Raw genomic sequence first — 22,201 nt, 5'->3', positions numbered from 1 at the left:
TGTGTCTGCAGTAGTGTGCATGTGTGTGTGTCTGCATTACTGTGTGCATGTGTGTGTGTGTGTCTGCATTACTGTGTGCATGTGTGTGTGTGTCTGCAGTACTGTGTGCATGTGTGTGCGTGTCTGCAGTACTGTGTGTGTGTGTGTGTGTGTGTGTCTGCAGTAGTGTGCATGTGTGTGTGTGTCTGCAGTACTGTGTGCATGTGTGTGTGTGTCTGCATTACTGTGTGCATGTGTGTGTGTGTGTCTGCATTACTGTGTGCATGTGTGTGTGTGTCTGCAGTACTGTGTGTGTGTGTGTGTCTGCAGTACTGTGTGCATGTATGTGTCTGCAGTACTGTGTGCATGTATGTGTCTGCAGTACTGTGTGCATGTATGTGTCTGCAGTACTGTGTGCATGTATGTGTCTGCAGTACTGTGTGCATGTATGTGTCTGCAGTACTGTGTGCATGTATGTGTCTGCAGTACTGTGTGCATGTATGTGTCTGCAGTACTGTGTGCGTGTGTGTGTCTGCAGTACTGTGTGCATGTATGTGTCTGCAGTACTGTGTGCATGTATGTGTCTGCAGTACTGTGTGTGTGTGTGTGTCTGCAGTACTGTGTGTGTGTGTGTGTCTGCAGTACTGTGTGTGTGTGTGTGTCTGCAGTACTGTGTGTGTGTGTGTGTGTGTGTGTGTGTCTGCAGTACCGTGTGCGTGTGTGTGTCTGCAGTACTGTGTGCATGTATGTGTCTGCAGTACTGTGTGCGTGTGTGTGTCTGCAGTACTGTGTGCATGTGTGTGTCTGCAGTACTGTGTGCATGTGTGTGTGTCTGCAGTACTGTGTGCATGTGTGTGTCTGCAGTACTGTGTGTGTGTGTGTGTCTGCAGTACTGTGTGTGTGTGTGTGTGTGTGTGTCTGCAGTACCGTGTGCGTGTGTGTGTCTGCAGTACTGTGTGTGTGTCTGCAGTACTGTGTGTGTGTCTGCAGTACTGTGTGTGTGTCTGCAGTACTGTGTGTGTGTGTGTGTCTGCAGTACTGTGTGCATGTGTGTGTCTGCAGTACTGTGTGTGTGTCTGCAGTACTGTGTGTGTGTGTGTGTCTGCAGTACTGTGTGTGTGTGTGTGTGTGTGTGTGTGTCTGCAGTACCGTGTGCGTGTGTGTGTCTGCAGTACTGTGTGTGTGTCTGCAGTACTGTGTGTGTGTCTGCAGTACTGTGTGTGTGTCTGCAGTACTGTGTGTGTGTGTGTGTCTGCAGTACTGTGTGTGTGTCTGCAGTACTGTGTGTGTGTCTGCAGTACTGTGTGCATGTGTGTGTCTGCAGTACTGTGTGTGTGTCTGCAGTACCGTGTGTGTGTGTGTGTCTGCAGTACTGTGTGCATGTGTGTGTCTGCAGTACTGTGTGTGTGTCTGCAGTACTGTGTGTGTGTGTGTGTGTCTGCAGTACTGTGTGTGTGTGTGTGTCTGCAGTACTGTGTGCATGTGTGTGTCTGCAGTACTGTGTGTGTGTCTGCAGTACTGTGTGCATGTGTGTGTCTGCAGTACTGTGTGCGTGTGTGTGTCTGCAGTACTGTGTGCATGTGTGTGTCTGCAGTACTGTGTGCGTGTGTGTGTCTGCAGTACTGTGTGCATGTGTGTGTCTGCAGTACTGTGTGCATGTGTGTGTCTGCAGTACCGTGTGTGTGTCTGCAGTACTGTGTGTGTGTCTGCAGTACTGTGTGCATGTGTGTGTCTGCAGTACTGTGTGTGTGTCTGCAGTACCGTGTGTGTGTGTGTGTCTGCAGTACTGTGTGCATGTGTGTGTCTGCAGTACTGTGTGTGTGTCTGCAGTACTGTGTGTGTGTGTGTGTGTCTGCAGTACTGTGTGTGTGTGTGTGTCTGCAGTACTGTGTGCATGTGTGTGTCTGCAGTACTGTGTGCGTGTGTGTGTCTGCAGTACCGTGTGCGTGTGTGTGTCTGCAGTACTGTGTGCATGTGTGTGTCTGCAGTACTGTGTGTGTGTGTGTGTCTGCAGTACTGTGTGCATGTGTGTGTGTCTGCAGTACTGTGTGTGTGTGTGTGTCTGCAGTACTGTGTGCATGTGTGTGTCTGCAGTACTGTGTGCATGTGTGTGTCTGCAGTACCGTGTGTGTCTGCAGTACTGTGTGTGTGTGTGTGTCTGCAGTACTGTGTGCATGTGTGTGTCTGCAGTACCGTGTGTGTCTGCAGTACTGTGTGCATGTGTGTGTGTCTGCAGTACTGTGTGCATGTGTGTGTCTGCAGTACTGTGTGCATGTGTGTGTGTCTGCAGTACTGTGTGTGTGTGTGTCTGCAGTACTGTGTGCATGTGTGTGTGTCTGCAGTACTGTGTGTGTGTGTGTGTCTGCAGTACTGTGTGCATGTGTGTGTCTGCAGTACTGTGTGCATGTGTGTGTCTGCAGTACTGTGTGCGTGTGTGTGTCTGCAGTACTGTGTGCGTGTGTGTGTCTGCAGTACTGTGTGCATGTGTGTGTCTGCAGTACTGTGTGCATGTGTGTGTCTGCAGTACTGTGTGCGTGTGTGTGTCTGCAGTACTGTGTGCATGTGTGTGTCTGCAGTACTGTGTGCATGTGTGTGTCTGCAGTACCGTGTGCGTGTGTGTGTCTGCAGTACTGTGTGCATGTGTGTGTCTGCAGTACTGTGTGCGTGTCTGCAGTACTGTGTGCATGTGTGTGTCTGCAGTACTGTGTGTGTGTGTGTGTCTGCAGTACTGTGTGCGTGTGTGTGTCTGCAGTACTGTGTGCGTGTGTGTGTCTGCAGTACTGTGTGCATGTGTGTGTCTGCAGTACTGTGTGTGTGTGTGTGTCTGCAGTACTGTGTGCGTGTGTGTGTCTGCAGTACTGTGTGCGTGTGTGTGTCTGCAGTACTGTGTGTGTGTCTGCAGTACTGTGTGCATGTGTGTGTCTGCAGTACTGTGTGTGTGTCTGCAGTACTGTGTGTGTGTCTGCAGTACTGTGTGTGTCTGCAGTACCGTGTGCGTGTGTGTGTCTGCAGTACTATGTGTGTGCGTGTGTCTGCAGTACTGTGTGCGTGTGTGTGTCTGCAGTACTGTGTGCGTGTGTGTGTCTGCAGTAGTGTGTGTGTGTGTGTGTCTGCAGTACTGTGTGCGTGTGTGTGTCTGCAGTAGTGTGTGCGTGTGTGTGTCTGCAGTACTGTGTGCGTGTGTGTGTCTGCAGTAGTGTGTGTGTGTGTGTCTGCAGTACTGTGTGCGTGTGTGTGTCTGCAGTACTGTGTGCGTGTGTGTGTCTGCAGTAGTGTGTGTGTGTGTGTGTCTGCAGTACCGTGTGCGTGTGTCTGCAGTACCGTGTGTGTGTGTGTGTGTGTCTGCAGTACCGTGTGCGTGTGTGTGTCTGCAGTAGTGTGTGTGTGTGTGTCTGCAGTACCGTGTGTGTGTGTCTGCAGTACCGTGTGTGTGTGTGTGTGTGTCTGCAGTACCGTGTGCGTGTGTGTGTCTGCAGTAGTGTGTGTGTGTGTGTGTGTGTCTGCAGTACTGTGTGCGTGTGTGTGTCTGCAGTAGTGTGTGTGTGTGTGTGTGTGTGTGTCTGCAGTACCGTGTGCGTGTGTGTGTCTGCAGTAGTGTGTGTGTGTCTGCAGTACTGTGTGCATGTGTGTCTGCAGTACCGTGTGCGTGTGTCTGTATGTCTGTAGTACCGTGTGTGTGTGTCTGCAGTACCGTGTGCGAGTGTGTGTATGTCTGCAGTACCGTGTGCGTGTGTGTGTCTGCAGTACTGTGTGTGTGTGTCTGCAGTACCGTGTGTGTGTGTGTCTGCAGTACTGTGTGCGTGTGTGTCTGCAGTACTGTGTGCATGTGTGTCTGCAGTACTGTGTGCGTGTGTGTCTGCAGTACTGTGTGCGTGTGTGTCTGCAGTACTGTGTGTGTGTGTCTGTCTGCAGTACTGTGTGTGTGTGTGTGTGTCTGCAGTACCGTGTGCGTGTGTGTGTCTGCAGTACTGTGTGTGTGTGTGTCTGCAGTACTGTGTGTGTGTGTCTGTCTGCAGTACTGTGTGTGTGTGTGTGTGTCTGCAGTACTGTGTGTGTGTGTCTGTCTGCAGTACTGTGTGTGTGTGTGTGTCTGCAGTACTGTGTGTGTGTGTCTGTCTGCAGTACTGTGTGTGTGTGTGTGTGTCTGCAGTACTGTGTGTGTGTGTCTGTCTGCAGTACTGTGTGTGTGTGTGTATGTCTGCAGTACCGTGTGCGTGTGTGTGTCTGCAGTACTGTGTGTGTGTGTCTGCAGTACCGTGTGCATGTGTGTGTCTGCAGTACTGTGTGCATGTGTGTCTGCAGTACTGTGTGCGTGTGTGTCTGCAGTACTGTGTGCGTGTGTGTCTGCAGTACTGTGTGCGTGTGTGTCTGCAGTACTGTGTGCGTGTGTGTCTGCAGTACTGTGTGCATGTGTGTGTCTGCAGTACTGTGTGCATGTGTGTGTCTGCAGTACCGTGTGTGTGTCTGCAGTACTGTGTGTGTGTCTGCAGTACTGTGTGCATGTGTGTGTCTGCAGTACTGTGTGTGTGTCTGCAGTACCGTGTGTGTGTGTGTGTCTGCAGTACTGTGTGCATGTGTGTGTCTGCAGTACTGTGTGTGTGTCTGCAGTACTGTGTGTGTGTGTGTGTGTCTGCAGTACTGTGTGTGTGTGTGTGTCTGCAGTACTGTGTGCATGTGTGTGTCTGCAGTACTGTGTGCGTGTGTGTGTCTGCAGTACCGTGTGCGTGTGTGTGTCTGCAGTACTGTGTGCATGTGTGTGTCTGCAGTACTGTGTGTGTGTGTGTGTCTGCAGTACTGTGTGCATGTGTGTGTGTCTGCAGTACTGTGTGTGTGTGTGTGTCTGCAGTACTGTGTGCATGTGTGTGTCTGCAGTACTGTGTGCATGTGTGTGTCTGCAGTACCGTGTGTGTCTGCAGTACTGTGTGTGTGTGTGTGTCTGCAGTACTGTGTGCATGTGTGTGTCTGCAGTACCGTGTGTGTCTGCAGTACTGTGTGCATGTGTGTGTGTCTGCAGTACTGTGTGCATGTGTGTGTCTGCAGTACTGTGTGCATGTGTGTGTGTCTGCAGTACTGTGTGTGTGTGTGTCTGCAGTACTGTGTGCATGTGTGTGTGTCTGCAGTACTGTGTGTGTGTGTGTGTCTGCAGTACTGTGTGCATGTGTGTGTCTGCAGTACTGTGTGCATGTGTGTGTCTGCAGTACTGTGTGCGTGTGTGTGTCTGCAGTACTGTGTGCGTGTGTGTGTCTGCAGTACTGTGTGCATGTGTGTGTCTGCAGTACTGTGTGCATGTGTGTGTCTGCAGTACTGTGTGCGTGTGTGTGTCTGCAGTACTGTGTGCATGTGTGTGTCTGCAGTACTGTGTGCATGTGTGTGTCTGCAGTACCGTGTGCGTGTGTGTGTCTGCAGTACTGTGTGCATGTGTGTGTCTGCAGTACTGTGTGCGTGTCTGCAGTACTGTGTGCATGTGTGTGTCTGCAGTACTGTGTGTGTGTGTGTGTCTGCAGTACTGTGTGCGTGTGTGTGTCTGCAGTACTGTGTGCGTGTGTGTGTCTGCAGTACTGTGTGCATGTGTGTGTCTGCAGTACTGTGTGTGTGTGTGTGTCTGCAGTACTGTGTGCGTGTGTGTGTCTGCAGTACTGTGTGCGTGTGTGTGTCTGCAGTACTGTGTGTGTGTCTGCAGTACTGTGTGCATGTGTGTGTCTGCAGTACTGTGTGTGTGTCTGCAGTACTGTGTGTGTGTCTGCAGTACTGTGTGTGTCTGCAGTACCGTGTGCGTGTGTGTGTCTGCAGTACTATGTGTGTGCGTGTGTCTGCAGTACTGTGTGCGTGTGTGTGTCTGCAGTACTGTGTGCGTGTGTGTGTCTGCAGTAGTGTGTGTGTGTGTGTGTCTGCAGTACTGTGTGCGTGTGTGTGTCTGCAGTAGTGTGTGCGTGTGTGTGTCTGCAGTACTGTGTGCGTGTGTGTGTCTGCAGTAGTGTGTGTGTGTGTGTCTGCAGTACTGTGTGCGTGTGTGTGTCTGCAGTACTGTGTGCGTGTGTGTGTCTGCAGTAGTGTGTGTGTGTGTGTGTCTGCAGTACCGTGTGCGTGTGTCTGCAGTACCGTGTGTGTGTGTGTGTGTGTCTGCAGTACCGTGTGCGTGTGTGTGTCTGCAGTAGTGTGTGTGTGTGTGTCTGCAGTACCGTGTGTGTGTGTCTGCAGTACCGTGTGTGTGTGTGTGTGTGTCTGCAGTACCGTGTGCGTGTGTGTGTCTGCAGTAGTGTGTGTGTGTGTGTGTGTGTCTGCAGTACTGTGTGCGTGTGTGTGTCTGCAGTAGTGTGTGTGTGTGTGTGTGTGTGTGTCTGCAGTACCGTGTGCGTGTGTGTGTCTGCAGTAGTGTGTGTGTGTCTGCAGTACTGTGTGCATGTGTGTCTGCAGTACCGTGTGCGTGTGTCTGTATGTCTGTAGTACCGTGTGTGTGTGTCTGCAGTACCGTGTGCGAGTGTGTGTATGTCTGCAGTACCGTGTGCGTGTGTGTGTCTGCAGTACTGTGTGTGTGTGTCTGCAGTACCGTGTGTGTGTGTGTCTGCAGTACTGTGTGCGTGTGTGTCTGCAGTACTGTGTGCATGTGTGTCTGCAGTACTGTGTGCGTGTGTGTCTGCAGTACTGTGTGCGTGTGTGTCTGCAGTACTGTGTGTGTGTGTCTGTCTGCAGTACTGTGTGTGTGTGTGTGTGTCTGCAGTACCGTGTGCGTGTGTGTGTCTGCAGTACTGTGTGTGTGTGTGTCTGCAGTACTGTGTGTGTGTGTCTGTCTGCAGTACTGTGTGTGTGTGTGTGTGTCTGCAGTACTGTGTGTGTGTGTCTGTCTGCAGTACTGTGTGTGTGTGTGTGTGTCTGCAGTACTGTGTGTGTGTGTCTGTCTGCAGTACTGTGTGTGTGTGTGTGTGTCTGCAGTACTGTGTGTGTGTGTCTGTCTGCAGTACTGTGTGTGTGTGTGTATGTCTGCAGTACCGTGTGCGTGTGTGTGTCTGCAGTACTGTGTGTGTGTGTCTGCAGTACCGTGTGCATGTGTGTGTCTGCAGTACTGTGTGCATGTGTGTCTGCAGTACTGTGTGCGTGTGTGTCTGCAGTACTGTGTGCGTGTGTGTCTGCAGTACTGTGTGCGTGTGTGTCTGCAGTACTGTGTGCGTGTGTGTCTGCAGTACTGTGTGCATGTGTGTCTGCAGTACTGTGTGCGTGTGTGTCTGCAGTACTGTGTGCGTGTGTGTCTGCAGTACTGTGTGTGTGTGTCTGTCTGCAGTACTGTGTGTGTATGTCTGCAGTACCGTGTGCGTGTGTGTGTCTGCAGTACTGTGTGTGTGTGTCTGCAGTACCGTGTGCATGTGTGTGTCTGCAGTACTGTGTGCATGTGTGTCTGCAGTACTGTGTGCGTGTGTGTCTGCAGTACTGTGTGCGTGTGTGTGTGTGTCTGCAGTACTGTGTGTGTCTGCAGTACTGTGTGTGTCTGCAGTACTGTGTGCGTGTGTGTCTGCAGTACTGTGTGCATGTGTGTGTGTGTCTGCATTACTGTGTGCATGTGTGTGTGTGTCTGCAGTACTGTGTGCATGTGTGTGCGTGTCTGCAGTACTGTGTGTGTGTGTGTGTGTGTGTGTGTCTGCAGTAGTGTGCATGTGTGTGTGTCTGCATTACTGTGTGCATGTGTGTGTGTGTGTCTGCAGTAGTGTGCATGTGTGTGTGTGTCTGCAGTACTGTGTGTGTGTGTGTGTGTGTCTGCAGTACTGTGTGCATGTGTGTGTGTGTCTGCATTACTGTGTGCATGTGTGTGTGTGTGTCTGCATTACTGTGTGCATGTGTGTGTGTGTCTGCAGTACTGTGTGTGTGTGTGTGTCTGCAGTACTGTGTGCATGTATGTGTCTGCAGTACTGTGTGCATGTATGTGTCTGCAGTACTGTGTGCATGTATGTGTCTGCAGTACTGTGTGCATGTATGTGTCTGCAGTACTGTGTGCATGTATGTGTCTGCAGTACTGTGTGCATGTATGTGTCTGCAGTACTGTGTGCATGTATGTGTCTGCAGTACTGTGTGCGTGTGTGTGTCTGCAGTACTGTGTGCATGTATGTGTCTGCAGTACTGTGTGCATGTATGTGTCTGCAGTACTGTGTGTGTGTGTGTGTCTGCAGTACTGTGTGTGTGTGTGTGTCTGCAGTACTGTGTGTGTGTGTGTGTCTGCAGTACTGTGTGTGTGTGTGTGTGTGTGTGTGTGTCTGCAGTACCGTGTGCGTGTGTGTGTCTGCAGTACTGTGTGCATGTATGTGTCTGCAGTACTGTGTGCGTGTGTGTGTCTGCAGTACTGTGTGCATGTGTGTGTCTGCAGTACTGTGTGCATGTGTGTGTCTGCAGTACTGTGTGTGTGTGTGTGTCTGCAGTACTGTGTGTGTGTGTGTGTGTGTGTGTGTGTCTGCAGTACCGTGTGCGTGTGTGTGTCTGCAGTACTGTGTGTGTGTCTGCAGTACTGTGTGTGTGTCTGCAGTACTGTGTGTGTGTCTGCAGTACTGTGTGTGTGTGTGTGTCTGCAGTACTGTGTGCATGTGTGTGTCTGCAGTACTGTGTGTGTGTCTGCAGTACTGTGTGTGTGTGTGTGTCTGCAGTACTGTGTGTGTGTGTGTGTGTGTGTGTGTGTGTCTGCAGTACCGTGTGCGTGTGTGTGTCTGCAGTACTGTGTGTGTGTCTGCAGTACTGTGTGTGTGTCTGCAGTACTGTGTGTGTGTCTGCAGTACTGTGTGTGTGTGTGTGTCTGCAGTACTGTGTGTGTGTCTGCAGTACTGTGTGTGTGTCTGCAGTACTGTGTGCATGTGTGTGTCTGCAGTACTGTGTGTGTGTCTGCAGTACCGTGTGTGTGTGTGTGTCTGCAGTACTGTGTGCATGTGTGTGTCTGCAGTACTGTGTGTGTGTCTGCAGTACTGTGTGTGTGTGTGTGTGTCTGCAGTACTGTGTGTGTGTGTGTGTCTGCAGTACTGTGTGCATGTGTGTGTCTGCAGTACTGTGTGTGTGTCTGCAGTACTGTGTGCATGTGTGTGTCTGCAGTACTGTGTGTGTGTCTGCAGTACCGTGTGCATGTGTGTGTCTGCAGTACTGTGTGTGTGTGTGTGTCTGCAGTACTGTGTGCATGTGTGTGTGTCTGCAGTACTGTGTGTGTGTGTGTGTCTGCAGTACTGTGTGCATGTGTGTGTCTGCAGTACTGTGTGCATGTGTGTGTCTGCAGTACCGTGTGTGTCTGCAGTACTGTGTGTGTGTGTGTGTCTGCAGTACTGTGTGCATGTGTGTGTCTGCAGTACCGTGTGTGTCTGCAGTACTGTGTGCATGTGTGTGTGTCTGCAGTACTGTGTGCATGTGTGTGTCTGCAGTACTGTGTGCATGTGTGTGTGTCTGCAGTACTGTGTGTGTGTGTGTCTGCAGTACTGTGTGCATGTGTGTGTGTCTGCAGTACTGTGTGTGTGTGTGTGTCTGCAGTACTGTGTGCGTGTGTGTGTCTGCAGTACTGTGTGCGTGTGTGTGTCTGCAGTACTGTGTGCGTGTGTGTGTCTGCAGTACTGTGTGCGTGTGTGTGTCTGCAGTACTGTGTGCGTGTGTGTGTCTGCAGTACTGTGTGCGTGTGTGTGTCTGCAGTACTGTGTGTGTGTCTGCAGTACTGTGTGCATGTGTGTGTCTGCAGTACTGTGTGTGTGTCTGCAGTACTGTGTGTGTGTCTGCAGTACTGTGTGTGTCTGCAGTACTGTGTGTGTGTGTGTGTCTGCAGTACTGTGTGTGTGTCTGCAGTACTGTGTGTGTCTGCAGTACTGTGTGCATGTGTGTGTCTGCAGTACTGTGTGTGTGTGTGTGTCAGCAGTACTGTGTGTGTGTCTGCAGTACTGTGTGTGTCTGCAGTACTGTGTGTGTGTCTGCAGTACTGTGTGTGTGTGTGTGTCTGCAGTACTGTGTGCATGTGTGTGTGTGTCTGCAGTACTGTGTGCATGTGTGTGCGTGTCTGCAGTACTGTGTGCATGTGTGTGTGTCTGCATTACTGTGTGCATGTGTGTGTGTGTCTGCAGTACTGTGTGCATGTGTGTGCGTGTCTGCAGTACTGTGTGCATGTGTGTGTGTCTGCATTACTGTGTGCATGTGTGTGTGTGTGTCTGCAGTAGTGTGCATGTGTGTGTGTGTCTGCAGTACTGTGTGTGTGTGTGTGTGTGTCTGCAGTACTGTGTGCATGTGTGTGTGTCTGCATTACTGTGTGCATGTGTGTGTGTGTCTGCAGTACTGTGTGCATGTGTGTGTGTGTCTGCATTACTGTGTGCATGTGTGTGTGTGTGTCTGCATTACTGTGTGCATGTGTGTGTGTGTCTGCAGTACTGTGTGTGTGTGTGTGTCTGCAGTACTGTGTGCATGTATGTGTCTGCAGTACTGTGTGCATGTATGTGTCTGCAGTACTGTGTGCATGTATGTGTCTGCAGTACTGTGTGCATGTGTGTGTGTCTGCAGTACTGTGTGCATGTATGTGTCTGCAGTACTGTGTGTGTGTGTGTCTGCAGTACTGTGTGCATGTATGTGTCTGCAGTACTGTGTGCATGTATGTGTCTGCAGTACTGTGTGCATGTATGTGTCTGCAGTACTGTGTGCGTGTGTGTGTCTGCAGTACTGTGTGCATGTATGTGTCTGCAGTACTGTGTGCATGTATGTGTCTGCAGTACTGTGTGTGTGTGTGTGTCTGCAGTACTGTGTGTGTGTGTGTGTCTGCAGTACTGTGTGTGTGTGTGTGTCTGCAGTACTGTGTGTGTGTGTGTGTGTGTGTGTGTGTCTGCAGTACCGTGTGCGTGTGTGTGTCTGCAGTACTGTGTGCATGTATGTGTCTGCAGTACTGTGTGCGTGTGTGTGTCTGCAGTACTGTGTGCATGTGTGTGTCTGCAGTACTGTGTGCATGTGTGTGTCTGCAGTACTGTGTGTGTGTGTGTGTCTGCAGTACTGTGTGTGTGTGTGTGTGTGTGTGTGTGTGTCTGCAGTACCGTGTGCGTGTGTGTGTCTGCAGTACTGTGTGTGTGTCTGCAGTACTGTGTGTGTGTCTGCAGTACTGTGTGTGTGTGTGTGTCTGCAGTACTGTGTGCATGTGTGTGTCTGCAGTACTGTGTGTGTGTCTGCAGTACTGTGTGTGTGTGTGTGTGTGTGTGTGTCTGCAGTACCGTGTGCGTGTGTGTGTCTGCAGTACTGTGTGTGTGTGTGTGTGTGTGTCTGCAGTACTGTGTGTGTGTGTGTGTGTGTGTGTGTGTCTGCAGTACCGTGTGCGTGTGTGTGTCTGCAGTACTGTGTGTGTGTCTGCAGTACTGTGTGTGTGTCTGCAGTACTGTGTGTGTGTCTGCAGTACTGTGTGTGTGTGTGTGTCTGCAGTACTGTGTGTGTGTGTGTGTCTGCAGTACTGTGTGCATGTGTGTGTCTGCAGTACTGTGTGTGTGTCTGCAGTACTGTGTGTGTGTGTGTGTCTGCAGTACTGTGTGCGTGTGTGTGTCTGCAGTACTGTGTGCATGTGTGTGTCTGCAGTACTGTGTGTGTGTCTGCAGTACTGTGTGTGTGTCTGCAGTACTGTGTGTGTGTCTGCAGTACTGTGTGTGTGTCTGCAGTACTGTGTGTGTGTCTGCAGTACTGTGTGTGTGTCTGCAGTACTGTGTGTGTGTGTGTGTCTGCAGTACCGTGTGCGTGTGTGTGTCTGCAGTACTGTGTGTGTGTGTGTGTCTGCAGTACTGTGTGCATGTGTGTGTCTGCAGTACTGTGTGTGTGTCTGCAGTACTGTGTGCATGTGTGTGTCTGCAGTACTGTGTGCATGTGTGTGTCTGCAGTACTGTGTGTGTGTCTGCAGTACCGTGTGCGTGTGTGTGTCTGCAGTACTGTGTGTGTGTGTGTGTCTGCAGTACTGTGTGTGTGTGTGTCTGCAGTACTGTGTGTGTGTGTGTGTCTGCAGTACTGTGTGCATGTGTGTGTGTCTGCAGTACTGTGTGTGTGTGTGTGTCTGCAGTACTGTGTGCATGTGTGTGTCTGCAGTACTGTGTGCATGTGTGTGTCTGCAGTACCGTGTGTGTCTGCAGTACTGTGTGTGTGTGTGTGTCTGCAGTACTGTGTGCATGTGTGTGTCTGCAGTACCGTGTGTGTCTGCAGTACTGTGTGTGTGTGTGTGTCTGCAGTACCGTGTGTGTCTGCAGTACTGTGTGCATGTGTGTGTGTCTGCAGTACTGTGTGTGTCTGCAGTACTGTGTGCGTGTGTGTGTCTGCAGTACTGTGTGTGTCTGCAGTACTGTGTGCATGTGTGTGTGTCTGCAGTACTGTGTGTGTGTGTGTCTGCAGTACTGTGTGTGTGTGTGTGTCTGCAGTACTGTGTGCGTGTGTGTGTCTGCAGTACTGTGTGTGTGTCTGCAGTACTGTGTGCATGTGTGTGTCTGCAGTACTGTGTGTGTGTCTGCAGTACTGTGTGTGTGTCTGCAGTACTGTGTGTGTCTGCAGTACTGTGTGTGTGTGTGTGTCTGCAGTACTGTGTGTGTGTCTGCAGTACTGTGTGTGTGTCTGCAGTACTGTGTGTGTGTCTGCAGTACTGTGTGTGTGTCTGCAGTACTGTGTGTGTCTGCAGTACTGTGTGTGTGTGTGTGTCTGCAGTACTGTGTGTGTGTCTGCAGTACTGTGTGTGTCTGCAGTACTGTGTGCATGTGTGTGTCTGCAGTACTGTGTGTGTGTGTGTGTCAGCAGTACTGTGTGTGTGTCTGCAGTACTGTGTGTGTCTGCAGTACCGTGTGCATGTGTGTGTCTGCAGTACTGTGTGTGTCTGCAGTACTGTGTGTGTCTGCAGTACTGTGTGTGTGTGTGTGTCTGCAGTACCGTGTGCATGTGTGTGTCTGCAGTACTGTGTGTGTGTCTGCAGTACTGTGTGTGTGTCTGCAGTACTGTGTGTGTGTCTGCAGTACTGTGTGTGTGTCTGCAGTACTGTGTGTGTCTGCAGTACCGTGTGCATGTGTGTGTCTGCAGTACTGTGTGTGTGTCTGCAGTACTGTGTGTGTGTGTGTGTGTGTCTGCAGTACCGTGTGCATGTGTGTGTGTCTGCAGTACTGTGTGTGTGTGTGTGTCTGCAGTACCGTGTGCATGTGTGTGTCTGCAGTACTGTGTGTGTCTGCAGTACTGTGTGTGTGTGTGTGTGTGTCTGCAGTACCGTGTGTGTGTGTGTGTCTGCAGTACTGTGTGTGTGTGTGTGTCTGCAGTACTGTGTGTGTGTGTGTGTCTGCAGTACTGTGTGTGTGTGTGTGTGTGTCTGCAGTACCGTGTGTGTGTCTGCAGTACTGTGTGTGTGTGTGTGTGTGTCTGCAGTACCGTGTGTGTGTCTGCAGTACTGTGTGTGTGTGTGTGTGTGTCTGCAGTACCGTGTGTGTGTGTGTGTCTGCAGTACTGTGTGTGTGTGTGTGTCTGCAGTACTGTGTGTGTGTGTGTGTGTGTCTGCAGTACCGTGTGTGTGTCTGCAGTACTGTGTGTGTGTGTGTCTGCAGTACCGTGTGCGTGTGTGTGTCTGCAGTACTGTGTGTGTGTCTGCAGTACTGTGTGTGTGTGTGTCTGCAGTACCGTGTGCATGTGTGTGTCTGCAGTACTGTGTGCGTGTGTGTGTGTGTGTCTGCAGTACCGTGTGCATGTGTGTGTGTCTGCAGTCCTGTGTGCGTGTGTGTGTGTGTGTCTGCAGTACCGTGTGCGTGTGTGTGTGTGTGTCTGCAGTACCGTGTGCATGTGTGTGTGTGTGTGTCTGCAGTACCGTGTGCATGTGTGTGTGTGTGTGTCTGCAGTACCGTGTGCGTGTGTGTGTCTGCAGTACTGTGTGTGTGTCTGCAGTACTGTGTGTGTGTGTGTCTGCAGTACCGTGTGCATGTGTGTGTCTGCAGTACTGTGTGCGTGTGTGTGTGTGTGTCTGCAGTACCGTGTGCATGTGTGTGTGTCTGCAGTCCTGTGTGCGTGTGTGTGTGTGTGTCTGCAGTACCGTGTGCGTGTGTGTGTGTGTGTGTCTGCAGTACCGTGTGCATGTGTGTGTGTGTGTGTCTGCAGTACCGTGTGCATGTGTGTGTGTGTGTGTCTGCAGTACCGTGTGCATGTGTGTGTCTGCAGTACTGTGTGCGTGTGTGTGTGTGTGTCTGCAGTACCGTGTGCATGTGTGTGTGTCTGCAGTCCTGTGTGCGTGTGTGTGTGTGTGTCTGCAGTACCGTGTGCGTGTGTGTGTGTGTGTCTGCAGTCCTGTGTGCGTGTGTGTGTGTGTGTCTGCAGTACCGTGTGCGTGTGTGTGTGTGTGTCTGCAGTACCGTGTGCGTGTGTGTGTGTGTGTCTGCAGTACCGTGTGCGTGTGTGTGTGTGTGTCTGCAGTACCGTGTGCATGTGTGTGTGTCTGCAGTCCTGTGTGCGTGTGTGTGTGTGTGTCTGCAGTACCGTGTGCGTGTGTGTGTGTGTGTCTGCAGTACCGTGTGCGTGTGTGTGTGTGTGTCTGCAGTACCGTGTGCGTGTGTGTGTGTGTGTCTGCAGTACCGTGTGCATGTGTGTGTCTGCAGTACTGTGTGTGTGTGTCTGCAGTACTGTGTGTGTGTGTGTCTGCAGTACTGTGTGCATGTGTGTGTCTGCAGTACCGTGTGTGTCTGCAGTACTGTGTGCATGTGTGTGTGTCTGCAGTACTGTGTGCATGTGTGTGTCTGCAGTACCGTGTGTGTCTGCAGTACTGTGTGTGTGTGTGTGTGTGTGTCTGCAGTACTGTGTGCATGTGTGTGTGTCTGCAGTACTGTGTGCATGTGTGTGTCTGCAGTACTGTGTGCATGTGTGTGTGTCTGCAGTACTGTGTGCATGTGTGTGTGTCTGCAGTACTGTGTGCATGTGTGTGTCTGCAGTACTGTGTGCATGTGTGTGTGTCTGCAGTACTGTGTGCATGTGTGTGTGTCTGCAGTACTGTGTGCATGTGTGTGTCTGCAGTACTGTGTGCATGTGTGTGTGTCTGCAGTACTGTGTGCGTGTGTGTGTCTGCAGTACTGTGTGCATGTGTGTGTCTGCAGTACCGTGTGCATGTGTGTGTGTCTGCAGTCCTGTGTGCGTGTGTGTGTGTCTGCAGTACCGTGTGCGTGTGTGTGTGTGTGTCTGCAGTACCGTGTGCGTGTGTGTGTCTGCAGTACTGTGTGTGTGTGTGTGTCTGCAGTACTGTGTGTGTGTGTGTGTCTGCAGTACTGTGTGTGTGTGTGTGTGTGTGTGTCTGCAGTACCGTGTGCGTGTGTGTGTCTGCAGTACTGTGTGTGTGTCTGCAGTACTGTGTGTGTGTGTGTGTGTGTGTGTCTGCAGTACCGTGTGCGTGTGTGTGTCTGCAGTACTGTGTGTGTGTGTGTGTGTGTGTGTGTGTGTCTGCAGTACCGTGTGCGTGTGTGTGTCTGCAGTACTGTGTGTGTGTGTGTGTCTGCAGTACTGTGTGTGTGTCTGCAGTACTGTGTCTGTGTCTGCAGTACTGTGTGTGTGTGTGTGTCTGCAGTACTGTGTGTGTGTGTGTGTCTGCAGTACTGTGTGTGTGTGTGTGTCTGCAGTACTGTGTGTGTGTGTGTGTCTGCAGTACTGTGTGTGTGTGTGTGTCTGCAGTACTGTGTGTGTGTGTGTGTCTGCAGTACTGTGTGTGTGTGTGTGTCTGCAGTACTGTGTGTGTGTGTGTGTCTGCAGTACTGTGTGTGTGTGTGTGTCTGCAGTACTGTGTGTGTGTGTGTGTCTGCAGTACTGTGTGTGTGCATGTGTGTGTGTGTCTGCAGTACCGTGTGCGTGTGTGTGTCTGCAGTACTGTGTGTGTGTGTGTGTCTGCAGTACTGTGTGTGTGTGTGTGTCTGCAGTACTGTGTGTGTGTGTGTGTCTGCAGTACTGTGTGCATGTGTGTGTGTGTCTGCAGTACCGTGTGCGTGTGTGTGTCTGCAGTACCGTGTGCGTGTGTGTGTCTGCAGTACTGTGTGTGTGTCTGCAGTACTGTGTGCATGTGTGTGTGTGTCTGCAGTACCGTGTGCGTGTGTGTGTCTGCAGTACCGTGTGTGTGTGTGTGTGTGTCTGCAGTACCGTGTGCGTGTGTGTGTCTGCAGTACCGTGTGTGTGTGTGTGTGTGTCTGCAGTACCGTGTGCGTGTGTGTGTCTGCAGTACTGTGTGCATGTGTGTGTGTGTCTGCAGTACCGTGTGTGTGTGTGTGTCTGCAGTACCGTGTGCGTGTGTGTGTCTGCAGTACTGTGTGCATGTGTGTGTGTGTGTCTGCAGTACCGTGTGCGTGTGTGTGTCTGCAGTACCGTGTGCGTGTGTGTGTCTGCAGTACTGTGTGTGTGTGTGTGTGTGTGTGTGTGTCTGCAGTACCGTGTGCGTGTGTGTGTCTGCAGTACTGTGTGTGTGTGTGTGTGTGTGTGTGTGTCTGCAGTACCGTGTGCGTGTGTGTGTCTGCAGTACTGTGTGTGTGTCTGCAGTACTGTGTGCATGTGTGTGTGTGTCTGCAGTCCTGTGTGCGTGTGTGTGTCTGCAGTCCTGTGTGCGTGTGTGTGTCTGCAGTACTGTGTGCATGTGTGTGTGTCTGCAGTACTGTGTGTGTGTCTGCAGTACTGTGTGTGTGTCTGCAGTACCGTGTGCATGTGTGTGTCTGCAGTACTGTGTGTGTGTCTGCAGTACTGTGTGTGTGTCTGCAGTACTGTGTGTGTGTCTGCAGTACTGTGTGTGTGTCTGCAGTACCGTGTGTGTGTGTGTGTCTGCAGTACTGTGTGTGTGTGTGTGTGTGTCTGCAGTACTGTGTGTGTGTCTGCAGTACTGTGTGTGTGTCTGCAGTACTGTGTGTGTGTCTGCAGTACCGTGTGTGTGTGTGTGTCTGCAGTACTGTGTGCATGTGTGTGTGTGTGTCTGCAGTACCGTGTGCATGTGTGTGTGTCTGCAGTCCTGTGTGCGTGTGTGTCTGCAGTACCGTGTGCGTGTGTGTGTGTGTGTCTGCAGTACCGTGTGTGTGTCTGCAGTACTGTGTGCGTGTGTGTGTCTGCAGTACCGTGTGTGTGTGTGTGTCTGCAGTACTGTGTGTGTGTGTGTGTCTGCAGTACTGTGTGTGTGTGTGTGTCTGCAGTACTGTGTGCATGTGTGTGTCTGCAGTACTGTGTGTGTCTGCAGTACTGTGTGTGTGTGTGTGTGTGTCTGCAGTACCGTGTGCGTGTGTGTGTCTGCAGTACTGTGTGTGTGTGTGTGTCTGCAGTACTGTGTGTGTGTCTGCAGTACTGTGTGTGTGTGTGTCTGCAGTACCGTGTGCGTGTGTGTGTCTGCAGTACTGTGTGTGTGTGTGTGTCTGCAGTACTGTGTGCATGTGTGTGTGTCTGCAGTACCGTGTGTGTGTGTGTGTCTGCAGTACTGTGTGTGTGTGTGTGTCTGCAGTACTGTGTGTGTGTGTGTCTGCAGTACCGTGTGCGTGTGTGTGTCTGCAGTACTGTGTGTGTGTCTGCAGTACTGTGTGTGTGTCTGCAGTACTGTGTGTGTGTCTGCAGTACTGTGTGTGTGTCTGCAGTACTGTGTGTGTGTCTGCAGTACTGTGTGTGTGTCTGCAGTACTGTGTGTGTGTGTGTGTCTGCAGTACTGTGTGTGTGTCTGCAGTACTGTGTGTGTGTCTGCAGTACTGTGTGTGTGTGTGTGTCTGCAGTACTGTGTGTGTGTGTGTGTGTGTGTGTGTGTGTGTGTGTCTGCAGTACCGTGTGCGTGTGTGTGTCTGCAGTACTGTGTGTGTGTCTGCAGTACTGTGTGTGTGTCTGCAGTACTGTGTGTGTGTCTGCAGTACTGTGTGTGTGTGTGTGTCTGCAGTACTGTGTGTGTGTGTGTGTGTGTGTGTGTGTGTCTGCAGTACCGTGTGCGTGTGTGTGTCTGCAGTACTGTGCATGTGTGTGTGTGTCTGCAGTACTGTGTGCATGTGTGTGTGTGTCTGCAGTCCTGTGTGCGTGTGTGTGTCTGCAGTACCGTGTGCGTGTGTGTCTGGTGCAGGGTGTCTCCTGTCTATTCCTGTGTCTCTCAGTCTGTGTATTAATCCTTGTGCCTGTGTGAGGTGGTTGCGATGGGCAAGGACTGGTGTTTAAGTAACCACTTAGTGCTTATTGCTGGTCTCCAGCCCGGAGACCCTGCTGGGCCTGGCATGGAATCCAACTTAACAGGACGTTATTTAGTCACCTGAGAAACTAGTGAATAAAAGCACAATAGCAGAACCCGTGAAAATACGAATTACGTTGAAAATCAACTCACTGCTTGTTGACAGAGGAGAGGTTTGAACAGAGGTTCGTGGGAGTCACAACACGGCACTGCCTCTTCACTGGAGCCTCATCCTCATCCGAGGAGCTATCCAACGTCAAGTCAATCACCTCGACATTCCGGCTGCTTTGAGAGCAATATTTCCCCTGTGTGGACGGCTCCTGATACTTAGAACTGACTGGAAGCATAAATAAGGCCACTGTCGGTACAGTCAGATTGTAATAAATGTCACTCTGGGTACAGTCAGATTGTAATAAACGTCACTGTCGGTACAGTCAGATTGTAATAAATGTCACTCTGGGTACAGTCAGATTGTAATAAACGTCACTGTCGGTACAGTCAGACTGTAATAAACGTCACTGTCGGTACAGTCAGATTGTAATAAACGTCACTGTCAGTACAGTCAGATTGTAATAAATGTCACTGTCGGTACAGTCAGATTGTAATAAATGTCACTGTGGGTACAGTCAGATTGTAATAAACATCACTGTCGGTACAGTCAGACTGTAATAAACGTCACTGTCGGTACAGTCAGATTGTAATAAATGTCACTGTCGGTACAGTCAGATTGTAATAAACGTCACCGTCGGTACAGTCAGATTGTAATAAATCTCACTGTCGGTACAGTCAGACAGTAATAAACGTCACTGTGGGTACAGTTAGATTGTAATAAACGTCACTGTCGGTACAGTCAGATTGTAATAAATGTCAGTGTCGGTACAGTCAGATTGTAATAAATGTCAGTGTCGGTGCAGTTAGATTGTAATAAACGTCACTGTCGGTACAGTCAGACTGTAATAAACGTCACTGTCGGTACAGTCAGATTGTAATAAATGTCACTGTCGGTACAGTCAGATTGTAATAAATGTCAGTGTCGGTACAGTCAGATTGTAATAAACGTCAGTGTCGGTACAGTCAGATTCTAATAAACGTCACTGTCGGTACAGTCAGATTGTAATAAACGTCACTGTCGGTACAGTCAGATTGTAATAAACGTCACTGTCGGTACAGTCAGATTGTAATAAACGTCACTGTCGGTACAGTCAGATTGTAATAAACGTCACTGTCGGTACAGTCAGATTGTAATAAACGTCACTGTGGGTACAGTCAGATTGTAATAAACATCAGTGTCGGTACAGTCAGACTGTAATAAACGTCACTGTCGGTACAGTCACATTCTAATAAACGTCACTGTGGGTTCAGTCACACTGTAATAAACGTCAGTGTCGGTACAGTCAGATTGTAATAAATGTCAGTGTCGGTACAGTCAGATTCTAATAAACGTCAGTGTCGGTACAGTCAGACTGTAATAAACGTCACTGTCGGTACAGTCAGATTGTAATAAACGTCACTGTCGGTACAGTCAGACTGTAATAAACGTCGCTGTCGGTACAGTCAGACTGTAATAAACGTCGCTTTCGGTACAGTCAGATTGTAATAAACGTCGCTTTCGGTACAGTCAGATTGTAATAAACGTCGCTGTCGGTACAGTCAGATTGTAATAAACGTCGCTGTCGGTACAGTCAGATTGTAATAAACGTCGCTGTCGGTACAGTCAGATTGTAATAAACGTCGCTGTCGGTACAGTCAGATTGTAATAAGCGTCGCTGTCGGTACAGTCAGATTGTAATAAATGTCGCTGTCGGTACAGTCAGATTGTAATAAACGTCACTGTCGGTACAGTCAGATTGTAATAAACGTCACTGTCGGTACAGTCAGATTGTAATAAACGTCACTGTCGGTACAGTCAGATTGTAATAAACGTCACTGTCGGTACAGTCAGATTCTAATAAACGTCACTGTCGGTACAGTCAGATTCTAATAAACGTCACTGTCGGTACAGTCAGATTGTAATAAACGTCGCTGTCGGTACAGTCAGATTGTAATAAGCGTCGCTGTCGGTACAGTCAGATTGTAATAAGCGTCGCTGTCGGTACAGTCAGATTGTAATAAATGTCGCTGTCGGTACAGTCAGATTGTAATAAACGTCACTGTCGGTACAGTCAGATTGTAATAAACGTCACTGTCGGTACAGTCAGATTGTAATAAACGTCACTGTCGGTACAGTCAGATTCTAATAAACGTCACTGTCGGTACAGTCAGATTCTAATAAACGTCACTGTCGGTACAGTCAGACTGTAATAAACGTCACTGTCGGTACAGTCAGATTGTAATAAACGTCAGTGTCGGTACAGTCAGATTGTAATAAACGTCACTGTCGGTACAGTCAGATTCTAATAAACGTCAGTGTCGGTACAGTCAGATTCTAATAAACGTCAGTGTCGGTACAGTCAGATTGTAATAAATGTCAGTGTCGGTACAGTCAGATTGTAATAAACGTCAGTGTCGGTACAGTCAGATTGTAATAAATGTCAGTGTCGGTACAGTCAGATTGTAATAAACGTCAGTGTCGGTACAGTCAGATTCTAATAAACGTCAGTGTCGGTACAGTCAGATTCTAATAAACGTCAGTGTCGGTACAGTCAGATTGTAATAAATGTCAGTGTCGGTACAGTCAGATTGTAATAAACGTCAGTGTCGGTACAGTCAGACTGTAATAAACGTCACTGTCGGTACAGTCAGACTGTAATAAACATCACTGTCGGTACAGTCAGATTCTAATAAACGTCAGTGTCGGTACAGTCAGATTCTAATAAACGTCACTGTCGGTACAGTCAGATTCTAATAAACGTCAGTGTCGGTACAGTCAGACTGTAATAAACATCACTGTCGGTACAGTCAGATTGTAATAAACGTCACTGTCGGTACAGTCAGATTCTAATAAACGTCACTGTCGGTACAGTCAGATTCTAATAAACGTCAGTGTCGGTACAGTCAGACTGTAATAAACATCACTGTCGGTACAGTCAGATTGTAATAAACGTCACTGTCGGTACAGTCAGATTTTAATAAACGTCGCTGTCGGTACAGTCAGATTGTAATAAACGTCGCCGTCGGTACAGTCAGATTGTAATAAACGTCACTGTCGGTACAGTCAGATTGTAATGAACGTCAGTGTCGGTACAGTCAGATTGTAATGAACGTCAGTGTCGGTACAGTCAGATTCTAATAAACGTCAGTGTCGGTACAGTCAGATTGTAATAAATGTCAGTGTCGGTACAGTCAGATTCTAATAAACGTCAGTGTCGGTACAGTCAGATTGTAATAAATGTCAGTGTCGGTACAGTCAGATTGTAATAAATGTCAGTGTCGGTACAGTCAGATTGTAATAAACGTCAGTGTCGGTACAGTCAGATTGTAATAAATGTCAGTGTCGGTACAGTCAGATTCTAATAAACGTCAGTGTCGGTACAGTCAGACTGTAATAAACGTCACTGTCGGTACAGTCAGATTGTAATAAACGTCACTGTCGGTACAGTCAGACTGTAATAAACGTCGCTGTCGGTACAGTCAGACTGTAATAAACGTCGCTTTCGGTACAGTCAGATTGTAATAAACGTCGCTGTCGGTACAGTCAGATTGTAATAAACGTCGCTGTCGGTACAGTCAGATTGTAATAAACGTCGCTGTCGGTACAGTCAGATTGTAATAAACGTCGCTGTCGGTACAGTCAGATTGTAATAAGCGTCGCTGTCGGTACAGTCAGATTGTAATAAGCGTCGCTGTCGGTACAGTCAGATTGTAATAAATGTCGCTGTCGGTACAGTCAGATTGTAATAAACGTCACTGTCGGTACAGTCAGATTGTAATAAACGTCACTGTCGGTACAGTCAGATTGTAATAAACGTCACTGTCGGTACAGTCAGATTGTAATAAACGTCACTGTCGGTACAGTCAGATTCTAATAAACGTCACTGTCGGTACAGTCAGATTCTAATAAACGTCACTGTCGGTACAGTCAGATTGTAATAAACGTCGCTGTCGGTACAGTCAGATTGTAATAAGCGTCGCTGTCGGTACAGTCAGATTGTAATAAGCGTCGCTGTC

At 49.6% G+C, this 22,201-nt stretch overlaps 1 protein-coding gene across 1 annotated transcript in view; it reads right to left on the bottom strand.

Moving 5' to 3' along the window:
- The window catches only part of LOC144488380 (E3 SUMO-protein ligase PIAS3-like), a gene marked incomplete at its 5' end in the record, with an annotated part of 71,458 nt that overhangs the window by 25,252 nt on the left and 24,005 nt on the right, over nt 1-22,201 (bottom strand). Inside the window, one exon of the mRNA XM_078206448.1 lies at nt 18,248-18,431. Coding sequence (XP_078062574.1) covers nt 18,248-18,431 — 184 coding nt within the window. The remainder of the gene's footprint in view (nt 1-18,247; nt 18,432-22,201) is intronic.

This window comes from Mustelus asterias, unplaced genomic scaffold (genome assembly GCF_964213995.1).
Source record: "Mustelus asterias unplaced genomic scaffold, sMusAst1.hap1.1 HAP1_SCAFFOLD_1504, whole genome shotgun sequence".
Lineage (NCBI taxonomy): Eukaryota > Metazoa > Chordata > Chondrichthyes > Carcharhiniformes > Triakidae > Mustelus > Mustelus asterias.
This window is presented reverse-complemented; position numbering and strand designations above follow the sequence as displayed.